A 17,212-nucleotide genomic window follows, 5' to 3' on the forward strand; every position below is an offset into this window, starting at 1 on the left:
TCTTTCCAGGCAAGGCTGTAAATTTCTGTAAGACAAGTTTTAAAAGCTTTTCAGACAAAACAATCGAGTTTCTCCCCACACCAGGCAGGCTGTGCTCGATGGGAGGGTGTCTGTGCCCAGCAGATGCTGTTGAAATAGTTCTGGTATTTAACTGGAGTAAATGCCCCAGTGCAGGACCTCATCTCACAACGTTTTCTATGCAGCACAGATAAAGATTTGTGTTGATTTTTCTCCTTTTGGGTTCAGATTGCCCCATGGCACAGTGCAATCATCCTCAGTGTTCACAGCCATTGACTGGGGCTGCAGGCTGCCTGCGAGAGATAAGCCAGGCCAGGCAGCAAATATTTAACTGCTTGGGAGATCCACGAGCTGGAGATGCAGGAGATACAGGGCTATTGATTAGGCTCCAGGTAATGAAAACCTCTTGCCCTTTTAATTACCCAGACCTGGGCAGTCGAGGGGCTGGGAGGCAAACACAGCACTGAAAATTGCTGTGAGAAGGAGTCTAGCCCAGAAATTGGGTAATTTGTGCATTTTTCTCCCTCTTATAAACTTCTGTCAGTTTATAAGAATGAGAAACACATTCCTCTGCTGAGTAACTGTGTCCTCAGATTTGGCATAGCTGAGGGTTCATCCAAAGGTGTTTTATTAAACTTAGATTAATCTTGTTCATTATTTATCATTCTCTTGATTAAAACCTGCATTTGAGGCCCAGAGCTGTGGTGTAGCCAGGCAGCAGAGCTCAGACTCAAAGGGAGAATTACCAGGTGAAACTTTTGTCCAGGCTGATTTCCTTAAATTGTTCTGCAATTATTTAAGACTGGAAGATTAAAAATTGCTCCAGAGGTGCTGGCAGGGCGATGGAACGGTCTGAGGGCCCACCAAAGAAAAAAAAGGGGCAGTGCATAATTCATGTAGCTTTAGCATTAAAATAAAACTGGGAAAGAGAAAAATGGTCAAAACTGCAGGAATTGCAGAGGACTGGTGTGTGTGTGTGGAGAGGAGCCGTGGAATGTTGTGCCAGGGATTTGTCTTTTTCCCGGATAATTCCCTTTTCCCCTTTCCCCAGGGCACTCTGCCAGGGTCTTGTGGCACTTGGAGCCTTCTTTCCTGCTCACACTTTGTGATTTATGGGGTGATGGGTGTTGATTGCTCAATCAAATCGCAGTGAAATTTGGAATTATGAAATTTGAATTATGAACATCCCCTACAGGCAGTTGGCAGCTGAGGTTCACAGGACACTCATCAGATAATCAGCTTCAGTGTTGCCCAAATTTGCTGTAACCTTCACAAATGAGCAGTTTGAACACCAAGGAAAGGAAGCAATCAGAGCAAAAAATAAAAAACAAACCAAGAAGCCTGCAAATCATCCACCAAAAATCAGTTTTCTATGAGGTTTATACAACAACGATGGGCATGGCTGGGGGTTGTACAACAAAATGTTATTATAGCATTTGGATATATTAAAAAAAAAAGATCAGGTGGGAATGTTTGGCACAGGAACACACCCAGAGCCAAGAAATTTGTCTGTGCTAAATCACCTAAAAGCAAAGTGCTGAATGCAGGGAATAAATGGCAGGGAGTAAAACAGACAGGAAAACTTCAGCACTTCCCATCCTGCAAAAGAATAAATGAATCTTGAAAAAGTTTTTAAAAAGGCCACAATTTTACAGAAGTGCATTCTGCAAAAAATTATTGAATTTTGAACAGAATTTAAAAAACAGCCATACTTTCACAGAAGTGCATGGTCAAGGGAAGTGCCAACCAAACATTCAGGGTTGTGTTCACTCCATCTGGATTTAAGTTGTTTATAGCAGGGGATGAGCCTCACCTCTCCTTTTAAAATGTCTGAAAATTAATTAATGTTCCAGTCACAGTTTGGGTTGCTTGGGACAGTTTAAAGGGAGCATTTGATAATTTCCTTAATTTCGTATTTTTCATAATTTCCTTCATATTTTTCATAATTTCCTTAATTTGATGTTTTTCTCTTGCCATGTGTAATGAAACATCATTTTTGTGCATCGTGATTTACAGAAAACCTTCTGTTTTACACTGGAAATCAGTTCTGTCCAGCTTGGGAGTGACAGAGGAGGTGATAACGTAGGAATTATAGCAATCATTAAAGATTGGATTAATCTCTGTAACTTTCAGTAAAGCCTATAAAAAATAATAGTGTATTGTACCCACACTGTTCTTATTAAAAATGATAAATGACCCCCATTTTTTGGCTAATACTAATCCCAAAATTTCATTCTTCTCCTCAGCTTTATGGCTGCCATAATCTTGATATTTTAATAGCTTTTCCCATAATAGCCACAGAGACCTTTTTAAGTGGCAGCCCTGACTTTATGGAAGAGACTTCAAAAAGAAAATCAAGAAGAATTTCTTCTGCTTCAGGGCAGAGGCAAAATATGTGCATGACTCAAGATGGGCAAGCAGAGAATTATTATTATTATTATTATTATTATTATTATTATTATTATTATTATTATTATCGTCATTATTATGTTATTTTGGCAAACCACAGGCCTAAGTTAATAATTACTCAGAATTTCTGTGCAGCTTTCACTATAGAGAAGATAATGGAAATGAAGAAAAATAAGGTTCCAGCATGTCCTGGGTCTGTGCAGGGATGACCAGGCAGGTGCTCAGTGCCAATTGCACTCGTGGAGTTTCTCCTTTCCTTTAAAAACAGCAAAAACAGATCCAAAATTGAGTAATATTCTACGTTTGAGAGACCTGCTTTAAAGAGGAAATGAAAAGCGTGGGAAATTAGGCAAAAATCACATGAAAAGGGCCCCAGATTAGACAGGAGAGGTTTGTGATAAATTCCTCAAGGCATTAGAGCCCAGTGTGTGATCAGAAAACCAGGGGCTGCCTGTTGCTGCCGATTCCTTGTGCTCCAAGGCTCCGTGTTGGTGACTCTGGGATGGTTTCCAGCACCAGGAGCCACCTCAGGCAGTGTTTGAAGTGTCTGTTTGCGCTGGAGTTACAAATTGCCAGGGAACTGAGCTGCCTGTCACTGCCAGAGCAATTAGAGAGGGACCCCTTATCAAAAGGAGCCCGTCGAGTTGGAGAAGCCATAAATATTGCAGCAGGATCTCTCAGGAAATCTAAGTTGGAGGGAATGTTTATTTCCACACAAGCAGGTGCACTGAGAGAGGCTCCAGTCCTTGCTGCTCCCTGGGCTCGATATTCCATCAGTCCCACGGTGTTTGGGAGAGGGAGAGAGAAGGAATTAACCAGTTTTAAATGTCCTAGTGTGATAATGGCCTGCTGCTAACGTCCAGCTCTGTGGCATTTGTGCAGCTGGAGCTCCCTGGTGTTGATTGAATGCAGAATCTTTATTGTCTAGAATTTGTCTTTATTTATCTAGAAATTATCTATTGTCTTTATTTATCTATCTTATCTATTGTCTTTATTTATCTAGAAATGGGTCTCCTTTAGTCCCCCCTGGGCTGGGATCCTCATTTGGAGCTGGAAGGATCTCAGCTCATCCATTTGTTTCTGTCTTTGATCAGACTCCTCTTGCACAGCCTCCTGTGCCCTGCTCACCCAGGGCTCCCAACCCTTAAATATTATATAGCAATATATTTTAAATATCTTTAAATATTATATAGCAATATATTTTAAATATCTTTAAATATTATATAGCAATATATTTTAAATATCTTTAAATATTATATAGCAATATATTTTAAATATCTTTAAATATTATATAGCAATAATATAAATACAGCAACATATTTCAATATATAATATATATATTAAATATACATATTCTATATATAAAATATACTTTATATATATAATTCTATTCTATAGCAATATATTTTAAATATCTTTAAATATTATATAGCAATATATTTTAAATATCTTTAAATATTATATAGCAATAATATAAATACAGCAACATATTTCAATATATAATATATATATTAAATATACATATTCTATATATAAAACATACTTTATATATATAATTCTATTCTATAGCAATATATTTTAAATATCTTTAAATATTATATAGCAATAATATAAATATAGCAATATATTTTAATGTATTATATATAAAACATACATATTAAATATATAATAGATAAAATATACTTTATATAAAATTATTACTATATAAAATATAAAATTAATATATAAAAATAGAAACTTTTATATAAAATTCTATTCTATAGCAATATATTTTAAATATCTTTAAATATTATATAGAGAGAATATAAATATTTTAATATATAATATATATATTAAATAGATACAGGATATATATATATAATATGTATATAATTCTATAATATAACAATATATTTTAAATATCTTTAAATATCATATATCAATAATGGCCTGCTCCTAACATCCAGTTCTGTGTCATTTGGGCAGCTGGAGCTCTCTGGCATTGATTGGAAGGCAGAGCTGCACTTTCAGATCTTTACTGTGCTCCTCAGTTTTATGCAGCCAAATTAACAGAGTTTGAAGGTGGCTTTGGGGGAGGTTTTGATGTTTTGCCCTCTAGAAATGGATCTCCTTTAGTTCCTGCCACCATCTGGGAGGGATCCCAGCTCCATTTGTTTCTGTCTTTGATCAGATCTGCTCCTCCTCTTGCAGAGCCTCCTGTGCCCTGCTCACCCAGCTCAGCTCCAGTGACAGAATGATCCCAGACTTTTTAACGGAGACAGAGCCTGGGAAAAGCTGCTACAAGCATTACAGGGCTGGAAAGCGTTGAAAATGCCAGCACAAGGGCTCTCCATGGCTCTCACCAGCAAAGAGATGAGAACTCCTTAAGCCAAAGGGATCATTAGCCACAAGCACAGAACCACAGACTACAATGAAAATATTTAACCTGGAAATTAGAGGGGTTTCAGCAATTAAAGCGATACTGGCTGGCAGAGAAAAGCAGGAGCCTTTTCTGGGGTGTAACCTATGGGACCTCCTGGGGGAGGATGGGAGGGACAGGGATTGATCCAGAAATTCCACTGTTGTTCTGTGGTCATTTCACCATTTCCAGTCAGAGCAGAACTGCAGAGCTCAGGGGGGCTCTGGTGGAAACCTTGTGTGTGAAGAGTCACTCCAGTTTCAACACCTCTGTTCATGCCAGGGCAGGGATATTTATTTACCCAGTGCTGGCTGCTTCTGGAGGGGAAAGATAATTGTTCACTGAGAGTAAATTAAAAAAAAAAAACAAAACAAAAAAACCCAACAAACTTAACTACTTGCAGGAAATAAGCTGGCTGAGGAGTGGTGCCGTGTTTGCTCTGAGTATCCTCTTGACATCAGCATGAGGTTCCTTCTAATGAGATGCACATATGTAAATATGATGATTAGGTATTCCCTCATCAACAGAATTATCATACCTTCCTAAAAGTCTGAGCAGGCATTTTCGGGTCCTGTTGTTAGAAATAAATAAATAAAAAGGCCAAGAATCTCCACTCAGCCTCTTCTGGCTGGGAGCAGTGGGATGTGAGGGCAGAATATATTTTCCAAAGTACCTAATGGTAGTTGAGGTCAATTACAGCCACGACTCATTAGAGTATTAAAATAAGAATATGATTTTTAGTGTAATTAGCGTTCCCTTAGTCTTGTATCCACTTCAGGCTCTCTGAGTGTGTTTGGGCACTCGGCTCAGGCAGATATAACAGGGTTAGACTGCATTAACCTCACTCACAGCCTCTGCAACATCTCTCACTTCTTCTTTATGGCTCAAATAGCTTCCAAACACGCCTTATAAAACACAGAGCCCTGTCTAATTAGTCACAGAGAAGATTACAGCTGCTTAATTTAGTGTTCAGCTTTCTGCTGATTCAGAAATTCCCGAGGAATAAAGCATCCAGTGGGTGATAACTCGACTCAGGCAGTTCCTCCTCACAACTGGCTTTAAGGGGGAAGAAGAATTAATTAGGAAGGATGAAAGCAAAGCCATGGGCAGGCAGGAATGTTCATGACAAAAAGGTGAGATTCCTGTGAAATGCATTTTATTCTGGATGAAGCTGAAGGAGTAGCAGGAATATCAGATCCGTGTGCGGGCTCGGAGGCGTCACAGCTGGAAATTTGCATTTGTAGTGATGCCTTTTTCTCTGGTCCTAAAAATACGAGCCAGACACAGTTTGGGTGATAAAAGGGGCACCTTGGTGTGAGGATCCTTAAGTGCACAAATTCTTCAGGTGAAAAAAGCTGAGGATGCACCCTGATTTATGTACAATTTTTATTAATTCTGAAAATTAGCATATCTGACAAGAATGCCCCAATTAAGAACCTGCCTGGTGAATTAATTCCCCCAGTTCTGATACCTTCTAAATTCTCCCCCCTCAGACAAGATCCAGCTTACAAAAATATGTCCCAAAAAGCAGTTTTCAGCCTTGGTTTCTAAGGAGAACCAAGACAGCACAAGGATCCTGGAATTTGTTTTGTCTTTTTGCCTAAAAAAAAAATAAAATAAAAAGCTACAAATATATGTGTAAAGAATACAGAGAATATAGAAAAGAAAAATAGTTAGAAACCAAAATGGTGTCAGAGAATGTATGAAAGAAAAAAAGGTCAAAACCAAAACAGTGTGAGAGCATATATGAAAGAAAAAAAAGGTAAAACCCAAAACACCATCAGAGAATATATAAAAGAAAAAAAGGTAAAAAACCAAAATGGTGTGAGAGAATATAGAAAAGAAAAAAGGTAAAAAACAAACAGCATTAGAGAATATATGAAAGAATAAAAGAGGTGAAAACCAAAACAGCATCAGGAAAAAAGATAAAAAAAGATAAAAACCAAGATGGTGTGAGAGAATATAGAAAAGAAAAAAAGATAAAAACCAAACAGCAATAAAGAATATATGAAAGAATAAAAGAGGTGAAAACCAAAGCAGCATCAGAAAAAAAATATTAAAAAGAATATAAAAACCAAAATGGTGTGAAAGAATATATAAAAGAAAAAAAGGTGGAAACCAAAATGGTGTGAGAGAATATCTAAAAGAAAAAAGGTCAAAACCAAAACGGTGTGAGAGAATATATAAATTTAAAAAGGTAAAAACCAAAATGGTGTCAGAGAATATCTAAAAGAAAAAAAGGTAAAAGCTAAATTGGTGTGAGAGAATATAGAAAATTAAAAAAGGTAAAAAGTAAAACGGTGTCAGAGAATATGTAAATTTAAAAAAGGTAAAAGCCAAATTGGTGTGAGAGAATATCTAAAAGAAAAAAAGGCCAAAACCAAAATGGTGTGAGAGAATACATAAAATTAAAAAAGGTAAAAGCCAAAACGGTGTCAGAGAATATATAAATCTAAAAAAGGTAAAAGCCAAAATGGTGTGAGAGAATACATAAATTTTAAAAAGATAAAAGCCAAATTGGTGTGAGAGAATATTTAGAACAGCAAGAGGTGAGCAGGGCAGCGGCAGGCGCGGGGCTCGCTCCGCGGGCCAGGATCTCTCCGCTTTCCCCGCTCACAGCGGATCCCGTGTGTTTCAGAGCTGACCTACGCCTGGATCTTTAACGAGTACCCCACCTTCGTGCACCAGGACAACCGGCGCTTCGTGTCACAGGAAACCGGCAACCTGTACATCGCCAAGGTGGAGACCTCGGACGTGGGCAACTACACCTGCGTGGTGACCAACACCGTGACCAACAGCAGGGTCCTGGGGCCCCCCACGCCCCTCGTCCTCAGGAACGACGGTAGGAGCCTCGTCGTGCTCCTCGTGGCACCCACGAGTTAAAAAGAGACCTGAAGTGTTTGTATTGCTGGCAAGGGGCTTGCCCTTGGTGGTTTTTCAGTGGTGGTGGAGCTGTGGTTGATGGGCAGCTAAAGTTGCTCTTCACACGGCTGGAGCGACTCTCAGAGTCAGGCAATAATTACAGAAGGAAAAGCTGCTGAGAGTTGGCCAAAGACAGGAAACAAAATAGGTTTTAGAGCCTGGATATACCAGTTTTGCTCATTTTATGCAGCCCAAAAGTGAACAAAGGCACTTTGTTGTTTCGGTAACTGTTAGCTCAGCCTGTGTTTCCCAGCAGAATTTGTGCTATTTTTAGTGGTCTGTGGAATAATACAAAAAAGGGGAGAAGAAAGCAAAAGAGGATTTCTAAATTTATACAGACAATTGATCTGTATCGTCGTCATTTATGAGCAGATAAGAAAAATACATTTGCATGTTAATTTCCAATTAAAATTAATTAAAATGTCTCTCTTTAAAGGCTAACAGTTGGGACATTTGTTCCAGGAATAGAAATGCAATGTTAGCAACTTCTCCAGGAAGAAGTTCCACTGTCACCTTGTGGGATTTGACAGAAATTCCTTGCTTGGGAAACGCAGGCTCCTCGCTGCAGCCTCCTGCCCATCAGGTTGATGAAATCCCTGTGGATCCCAAATGCTGCTGGTGGTGAGGAATTGTCCCAGCTGGACAGGGAGGGGTGGAGGTGCTGCTTTCCCAGCTCTGCTCCATATCTGCCCTCCCTTACAGGGAATTCTGTGTTCCCATAAACACAGCAGCAGCAAATCTGTCCCTCTGAGTGCAGAGAGAGTCATGGCATGGATGGCAAAAAGAGATGTTTCAATTTGCCTCGTGCTAACAATTGCAGTGTTGAAATAATATTTTTAAATATTCCAATAATAGGATTTTTTATTTTTATTATTTTTTGATTTTTATTTTTTTTTTGCAAACCCTACTGGAAGAGGGGCTTGGTACAAGGGTGTGCAGTGACAGAAGGAGGGGAAATGGCTTCAAACTGGTGGGGCAGGGATGGATTGGGAAGGAATTGTTCCCTGGCACAGCTGGAGCTGCCCCATCCCACTCTAAAGCTTTCTGGGAGCATCCAGGTGTTGAGAGCTGCTGCTCCTGCAGTATCTGCCTATTTTTCTCTAAAATGTGGGATTTTGCACCTCAAGATTGAAACAGTAACTGTGGGAAAGGACCAAAATAGTCCTGGGATGAAACTGCCATTAGCAGCAGCTGTATGGGCCAATTAAACTGCCACGTTTCACAGGTGTTGTCAGGAAATGCATATCAGAATCTCAGACAAATTCACCTCCTCCTGAATTCCTGGGAATTTCATCCCAAAGAAGGTTTTTAAGCCTTGAAATTGGAAGAAAGAGACAAAAGGCTCTGAAATGCCAACACATGGAGCACCTGATGTGCCGTGACGCTGGCAGTGCTCTCCAAGCCACAAACCCAGGGTCTGTTTTAGTCCTTCCATTTCCTCTTCCATCCCTGCCACCTGCACTGCTAAGCCAGCTGTTAAATCAGCCAGGAAGAGCAGGAAAAATGAGGATTTTCTGCATGGAAGTGATCTTGGATTCAGGATGGAGATGTCTCAACTGCTCCTATAAAGAGGAAACAGCAGGATTCACTTCACACCCTGTATGTATTTATGGAGATGGGCAGGGTGCCATTGCAGCAGGAGCCTTGTGGTTCTTCTAGGTACAAATCCTGATTTTTCCAGGCACAAATCCTGATTTTTTTGGTGGTTGGAGTTCACAGTGAGGCTGTGAGAGGCCAGAGCTGCGTGGGCTGAGGTAGCTGATGTCTCACAGCTCCAGGGAAACATTCCCACCCCACTGAGGGGTTTTATCCCCCTGGATTTCAGCTCTCCAGGCCCAGCCCAAGGCAAAGAAATGGGAATAAATAAAAAGTGAGTGAAGAGAAGGGGGAAAAGATCTCCACAAGTTCTGTCACCTGCTGCTTTGGAGACCACAGGGAAGTTCTTGGCTTAAATAAAGCTCACCCAGCAAACATTTAGCACAGATTTTGGAGAAATTTAGGCAAGATTGCAAAGATTTGGCTGGTCCCAGTTGGGAAAACAGGATTTTGAGCTTTGGGAGGGTGCAGTGTTAGCAAGCAGAGTGGCATGCCATGTAATTCTTGTTTATATGGTTTGTAAATGCTGGAATGTCACCACAGAATCACAGATTTCCTGTTTAAAGTGCTGGGCAGGACATGAATACGGGCAGAGTATTCATATTTTTAATAAATGCATTTAATTTTGACAAGAGAGGCTGTGCAGCAGCCACTTTGTTGAACATTTATTTGCAATTAATGTGTTGGAAGGAAGATGACATAACCTGCAGTTGTGTCAGAGCAGGGAACATTCAGCTCAGCAGAGACAGACTTGGTGTGAGCCTCACACTGAGCATTTCCAGCTTTATCACTGGGAAATGGAAGGGAAAAACCTGGATTTTCCTGCATCCAGTGTGAAAAGCAAGAGCAGTCAGCTCTGATGTGCCCCAGTGTCACTGCAGGCTCATTTCTGTATTTTTGGGATCCTCCAGGGCTGACCCAGCTCCTCTCCTCCCTTGGCCACTGTCCAGGGAGCGCTCACAGTTGAGATTTGAATTGCAATCATCAATTAGCTGATAATCACTATTGGTGGAACGATGTGTGCAGGGTTTAAGACAGTGCAGTGGCTGGAAATGGAGCCATTTGTCAGGGCTGTAATGGCCTTTTTATGTGCACAAATTTTTAAACACAATTTCATAAAGAGGCTGCCACGCTCCGTGATTTACCGGGGCAGTAAAAGATAAAGAAATTACCCGAGGAGTAGATGATCTCTGTGCATTGAAATCCTGGGAGTTAATAGAAATATCTCTGTTAACTCCAGGGATTTTAAAACTTTTTCCTAATGGCTGTTTGTTCCCTGTTTCATTGCTAGAAGATGCTGAACCTCCCTGGTTGTTGCTCCCCTTGTTTCACAAGTTACCTGCAAGAATCTTGCATATTCAAAAGCAAAAAGTGACAGAGCCATGAAGAGATTTTAATCTTTGGCAGATGGTGTGGAGAGTCAGTTCAGCTTCTCCTCTGGCAGTAAATGGGAAAAGAGCCCACACTCCATGGCTGTTAGGAACAGGCCATGTTTAAAATGAATGGATTAATTGGGCAAGTAATGATGTATAGAACAGCTCTGTGCTAGCACGGGAGCACTTGTGAATTTACTGCTGAAATTCAACCAAGCCTTTGCATCTCCTTTATGTCCCCAGGGGTGATGGGAGAGTATGAGCCCAAAATAGAAGTGCAGTTCCCAGAAACGGTTCCATCTGCGAAAGGAACCACGGTGAAACTGGAGTGCTTTGCCTTGGGCAAGTAAGTTTGGATCCATTATTATTATTAATTATTATTCCTGCAGCTTCTCAGGCTGCATTTGTGGAGCTTGCAGCGGTTCCTAATGATCCACTTCCCCCAGCAGGAGTTACTTGTGGCCAGTTTTCACAGCAGCCACAGGGCTTGGGGAGTGTGAACATTGGCAGTGCTTCCAAAATGTTGGCACTGGTAGGAAAATCATCACAAAATGGATGGTTTGGGTTGGAAGGGACCTTAAATCCCATCCAGTGCTAACCCTGCTTTGGCCAGGGCACTTTCACTGCCCCAGGGTGCTCCAAGCCCCAGTGTCCAACCTGGCCTTGGGAGCAGCCACAGCTTCTCTGGGCAACCCTGTCAGAGACCCCCCAGCCTCAAATGGATGTGTTTTTACAGCAGAACCCCAAATTCAGCTGGATCAGACCAGCATTTTAATGATAAAATGATTATTATTTTAACAATAAAATGTCTGATACACCACAATAAACACATTTATATTCATGTTACCTTTATCCCACCCATAATAAAACCCCTCTGGATCCTGTGCCAGGCCCACAGCTCCTTCTTCCAGCCTCTGCTTTGTGTTCCCTCCTCAGCCCAGTGCCCACCATCAGCTGGAGGAGGGCGGATGGGAAGCAGATCCCCAGGAAAGCCCGGAGACACCGGTCCAGCGGGCTCCTGGAAATCCCCAATTTCCAGCAGGAGGATGCCGGGCTCTACGAGTGCGTGGCTGAAAATGTGAGAGGGAGGAACGTGGCACGAGGGCAGCTGACATTTTATGGTAAGCAGGCTGCCTGCTCCCGGGGCTTTTATTGCAGTCGGTGCAATCTGCAGTAAATATTTTGTGGGGAGGTAATTTTGCGAGGATATTTTTGAAATTACTTCCTTTTCAAACGGCACCTTTGGAGAAGGGGGTAATTTGAAATAAAACCTGGCTGAATGGTGCATATTAATTGAGAATCAGAGCAGCTGGAACAAAAACACATCCCTGGAAGGACATTGGCACGGAAACATGATGGAAATGCTTGGAAAGGGCTCTTTTGCCTTCTCGTGGCTGGGAGGGCGAGGCAGGAAATCTGGGGGAGCATCCTCGTGTTGCAGCTCGGGGTTTATGATGTGGGGGTTGCCCCAGCTTTCGTGGATACATGTTAATTGGTGATAACCAATTAAGAACTGCTTTCAAGGGGACTAGTGGTTGGGATTTGCCACTGGCAGGGCAGAGCCCTCTGCCCTCAGAGGCTTTCTGCACCTGCTCTTCCCTGGCTGAAAGCAGAGCCCATGAGCCAGGCACTGTAAAATGCCAAATTTCAGCTTCCTAGGCCTGCTCTGGTAAACAGAGGATGCATTCATCCCTCTGATCCTGGTGCTCATCCCCAAATTTCTGCTGGGAACAGCCCCACAAAGCAAACCCAAAGTGTGGCTTTACCTGTGCAGGGTGAGTGGGAGCTGCTGGGAGGGGATTCAGGGACACTGGGGCTGGGTTTGGTACCAAGGTTCTGTTGGAGATGTTTTGGAGAGGAGAAGCTGCAGGTTCCACAGGTGTGCAGAGACCTCCATAGCATCAAACAAATCCTGGTTTTATTGCTGCCCTGTTCCCATCCCATGATATTCTTTATAGAAAATACAGACAAAAATTCAGTTTTCTCCCCCAAATGCTCCTGAGGGCCCAGCTCCTGTCAGCAGGGAAGATTGGGTTGAACTCCCAGAGATGAGGAGAATGCTTTTTGATTTATAATATTTTTGCCACAGAAAAAGAGTTTGGGAACCAACCCTTCTGGCAACACTGAATTGAATTTGGTGGGTAATATAAGGTTTTTTTAAAAAGTAAGGATGTTTTCAAATTGGAAATATTTCTGAAAGACATTCCATTTGGAAATCAGAACTTTGGTGGTTTCCATTTCAAATGAACATTTCTCCTTTCAAAACTGAGGGAAATATAAAATGAGAAAACATTAAAAAGGCGTGAAAGAGCAAGAACAAAGTGAAATCTTTCATGTTAAAGCAAGAATCCGGGGTTGATTTGAAGGGGTTTTAATTTTTTTAATTAGATGATTTAAAGATTCCTTTTTCTGTGCTGTTTCTCCTGCTTTTCCCCACGTGGAGAGTAAATTAAAAGACTCATCAGTTGTACAGCTTTGCTCTACCCACGGCCAAAGCTGCCTTCCTTGGAAAGCAGCAAACGGAGCCTTTGGAGCACTCCCACCGTGGCAGATCTTGAGTTAGAATCTCATTGCTGAAATGAATTTACTGCTCTGGATCCTACACAAAAGCTGCTTTTCACACCCATCGTGGCATTTCAGCAGAGAAGCTCGAGGGTTTTTGGGAAGAGGAGAGCCCTGCTCTCAGTCTGTCAAGCTGGGAAATCTTTCTGTCTCCTCCCTGGGAGTGGAGGAATTCCCCGTGGAGAGGTTGCAGCCTCCCCTGTTGATGGTTTTAAAGATAATTCACTAAAATATCATCCTTGTTGTCTTCTCCTTTTCCAGGGAAGTAGTTGGTTTTTAAGGATAACTTGTGTTTTGTAGCCAGTACTGAAAATAGATCTCTTAAAAAAATAACCAACTTGCATTCTGTACTCTGGGATCTGGAGTTTTGCATGGCAGCAAAATTTTTTAGGGGAAGGAAACTTGTTGTAAACTTTTATACAAATAGTTGGGGAAAAGAACATAATTTTCCTTAATTATTTGGTTTAAAGCTGACAAGTGTTATTTCATTATTGAAATACTGTGATGGTGGCAGAGCTTTCAAGTTGCTTTTTGGAAGGTCAGGGCTGCTGCCTGGAGAAGGAAAAGCACTGGAGGTGCTGAGAGGTGCAGGTTTGAATGGATTTGAGGAAGAAATTTTTTATCATGAGGGTGGTGAGGCACTGGCACAGAATTCCCAGAGCAGCTGTGGCTGCCCCTGGAGGAGTCCAAGGCCAGGCTGGACATTGGGGCTGGAGCACCTGGAACAGTGGGAGGTGTCCCTGCCATGGCTGGGGGCACTGGGAGGGATGTAAGGTCCCTGCAGGTCACAGTGAGGCAGCACCACTCCCTTAAATCCCGTTACCAGCCTCTGTGCACTGCACAGAGTAAGAAAAGAGAAGAAAAAGAAATTCAGATTTGCTCACTCACTGTAGATAACCCAGTGCTGTCAGCTCCTCTCTGTGCCCCTGGAAGTTGTCAGGGGAGGTTGACTCATGCTGTATTTCACTCTTGTACCAGCGTTTATTGTCTCCTCCGTTAGCATATCAGTGACACTGGAGTTGTTTGACACCCTTGTTGCAGCAGAAAACGTTAATTAAACGTGCAGGAGCCGTTCTTGCAGCATTTTCTGTCTCTGAGCCCCTGCACCAGGCTGTGTTTCACTGCTCTCCACAAGCATTAGCTCCAGGGCTGAGTCCCCCTTGATGGATCGACCTTCCCGTGGAAACATGTTCCTGGTAATGCAATTACAGCCACTTACTTCTGTTTCCTTGACTGATGGAACTCTGAAGGACACATCTCCTTGCTGGCTCTCTCATTCTCCCTGCTGTCCCTGCCTCAGGTTAATTCCAAAGGCGCCTGCTGGCATTCTCGGGGCTGTCCCCTGCAGGGCCAACAGTTGCACTTGTTCCTTGTGGGTTTCCTCCAGCTCAGAATATTCCCTGAATTACCAAATTAGACAGCACAGCCTCCTCTTTTCCACCTTTTAGCAGCTCTGACCACTGCTGCTGCCCTCCTGAGCTGGCAGCTTGTTCCCTGTGCCAGCTGACTCCCGTGGCCGAGGCAGGTCAGGTCCCCAGCGGGACACAGGGTTCACTTCTCCCAGTTTCTCCAGTTTGTCCCAGTTCCTCCCTGCAACGAGGGCCTTCCACACCCTCAGCTGTGTGTTTTGGGATGCACTCCCATTGACCTGATTGTATTTTTAATCTGGCTGCTCATAAATTTTACATTTGCAAACCCTCTGCAGGGCTAGGATTTATATCCTGAGCAAACAGCAATGCCAACAATTATTTTTTTCCCTGGCAGAAGTACAGTAAACAGATTACCTTAATCAGCTAATTTAAAAAGAAATTGCCTTTTTGTTCATAAAACTGGCATCAAGGAGATGCTTATTTATTATTGATGTTTAATTCATGGTAAGTTTAGATGCTGTTTCAGCCCAATCTTCTTTTGTTGATATTTTTGACCCCAAAGCTGCTCATCCCTGGGTTTGAACTCCTTGGTCTCTGCTTCCCTATATTGACTCTGATGAGTCAATGCAACATCTCGAGATCCCCTTTCCCAACAAAATATTTATCCTGAATAACAGAAAATCTGAAATCTTGCTGCTGGTTGAGGTGATCCAAACATAAACGAGTCCAGTGGGGCTGGGAGCAGCAGCACTGGGGAGGGCTGAGGAGCTGCACCACCACTGAGAACGTTTGTTTCCCAGGGTTTTGACTCAAAACATGGGATTTGTCCCTGGCTTTGCAGTCAGATCCACTCTGGGAAATATCCAAGCTCCAAAGCAGCTCAGTGTGAGCCAGCACGGGTGCAGGTGCTGACTCAGCATCACCGGTGCTGCTCCAGCATCTCCCATCCTCTCCTGCCCTGGCAAGCCAAGGAAAGGAGGAAAGAATCGCAGCTCAAATGTTTTCCAAAAGTGTCAGCACAGCAGCATCTGCATTAGCAGACAGACAGACTTCCCTGCCACTAATTACAGTTCTTTGCAGCGTTTTCTGAGATATTCAGCAGAACCAGTTTAATTGGCTGGGCCCCTTTTCAAATTCAATCCTTCTCAAATCCAAATCCCACCAGGAATTTGTGAGGCTCCTTCATTTTGCAGTGAAAAGGGTCCCCCTTTCATCAGCAGGCCCGTGTTTTATTTTATATAAAATAAATATATTTTATTTTATTTATTATAAAAGCCACTTTCTGCCACTCTGTGAAACAGCCTCAGATGTAAATCAGATTATGTTCTTCATTATGGCCAGAGGTCTAGAAAAGAAATTTGCACAAGTGAAAATCAGGCAGTTTTATGTCTGCTCAGTTTAGCTCCCAAATCAAAAATAATTTCCTGAAAATTTGAATAAAGTGAGTTTCTAGACTGATAAAAATACAAGAAAAATCCTGTGAATAGGGCAAGTGTATTATTGTATTATTACTATGTTATTATTAATTATCTTTCACATCACCCACTAGAAAACCCTGTTGTCACCTTTTCCACAGGTAAAAGTTAGTACAGGGAGGAGTTTTGAATTCTTTGCTGCCCAAGGGAAGTCTTGCATCCAGAACAACTCCCTGCACAGGGCACAGCCGTGTTTCTCATCAGCTTTTCCTTTTCCAAGGCATTGCTGGAACCCTGCTTACAGAGAAATCCAAGCTTTGGAGATTCAGAAAAAGTCTCATATTATTATCATTGCTGCTTGGAGAAGCATCTCTCCAGCAGGAGAATCAAAAATACAAATAGGGTGAAACACAAATAGAAATGAAATATGAAGGCTACTCAGAACACCCCCCACCTCCCTTACAGCCCTGAGCAGCTGCAGTTCAGTGTCAGGATGAAAAATAACTAAACACATGAGGATGGGTCCCTGTGGATGTATCTGTAACACCCACAGCCCCCAAAAACTGGGGGGAAAATCCTGTGATGGTGCAGAACAACTCATGGAACAGGACAAAAATGAGAGGAGGGGACAACTGACGTGTTTTTATCAGCTGGGTTAACTCCTTCAAATTTTCCTCTGCTTCTTTTCCTCTGGTGTTTCATATTTTAGTGCCAAGCAGCATTCCCAGGCTGGGTTAGTAGGGTCAGTCTTGTAGAGTTTCCAAAGACTGAGCCAAATGGAGATTTTTTAGGTACAACGTTCCAGCAGATTGGTTTGGTGTGGGATTTGCACACCTTTAGGTTGTACAGATTTCACACAGTCCTTAGCTGGCAGTAGAGGTCAGGAGGAAGGAAAGGAAGAGAGAGGAAAGGTACCTTGAGGTTTGGTTTCACATCCCTGTGATCTTTGGGAAGGAAACAGATCAGGATGGGAGGGGTTTGTGCACAGGAGCTGTCCCCATTCGGGGCAGGATCACTTACCTGCACAAGCCTTACACGCTGGCTGCACTCTGCATTTCCAATTACTCATCCATTTTTCCCATCTGGTTGGGGTTTTTTCCACTTCTTTCACTTGGCTTTCTGCTCTTTAGACTGTTCTGATCCTGGGCT

The 17,212-nt window shown here is 42.3% G+C and overlaps 1 protein-coding gene across 2 annotated transcripts in view; it reads left to right on the forward strand.

Moving 5' to 3' along the window:
* LOC102105551 (contactin-4) overlaps positions 1 to 17,212 on the forward strand; it is a 267,243-nt gene that overhangs the window by 194,691 nt on the left and 55,340 nt on the right. For both annotated transcript variants that reach the window (XM_088061668.1, XM_088061669.1), the window contains 3 exons: positions 7,464 to 7,667; positions 10,960 to 11,062; positions 11,653 to 11,837. In XM_088061668.1, the coding sequence (XP_087917794.1) occupies positions 7,464 to 7,667; positions 10,960 to 11,062; positions 11,653 to 11,837 (492 nt within the window). The remainder of the gene's footprint in view (positions 1 to 7,463; positions 7,668 to 10,959; positions 11,063 to 11,652; positions 11,838 to 17,212) is intronic.

The sequence above is a fragment of the Pseudopodoces humilis genome, chromosome 13, assembly GCF_049639895.1.
Source record: "Pseudopodoces humilis isolate 2021_Gansu_Grassland_sample_001 chromosome 13, ASM4963989v1, whole genome shotgun sequence".
NCBI classification, from domain to species: Eukaryota; Metazoa; Chordata; class Aves; order Passeriformes; family Paridae; genus Pseudopodoces; species Pseudopodoces humilis.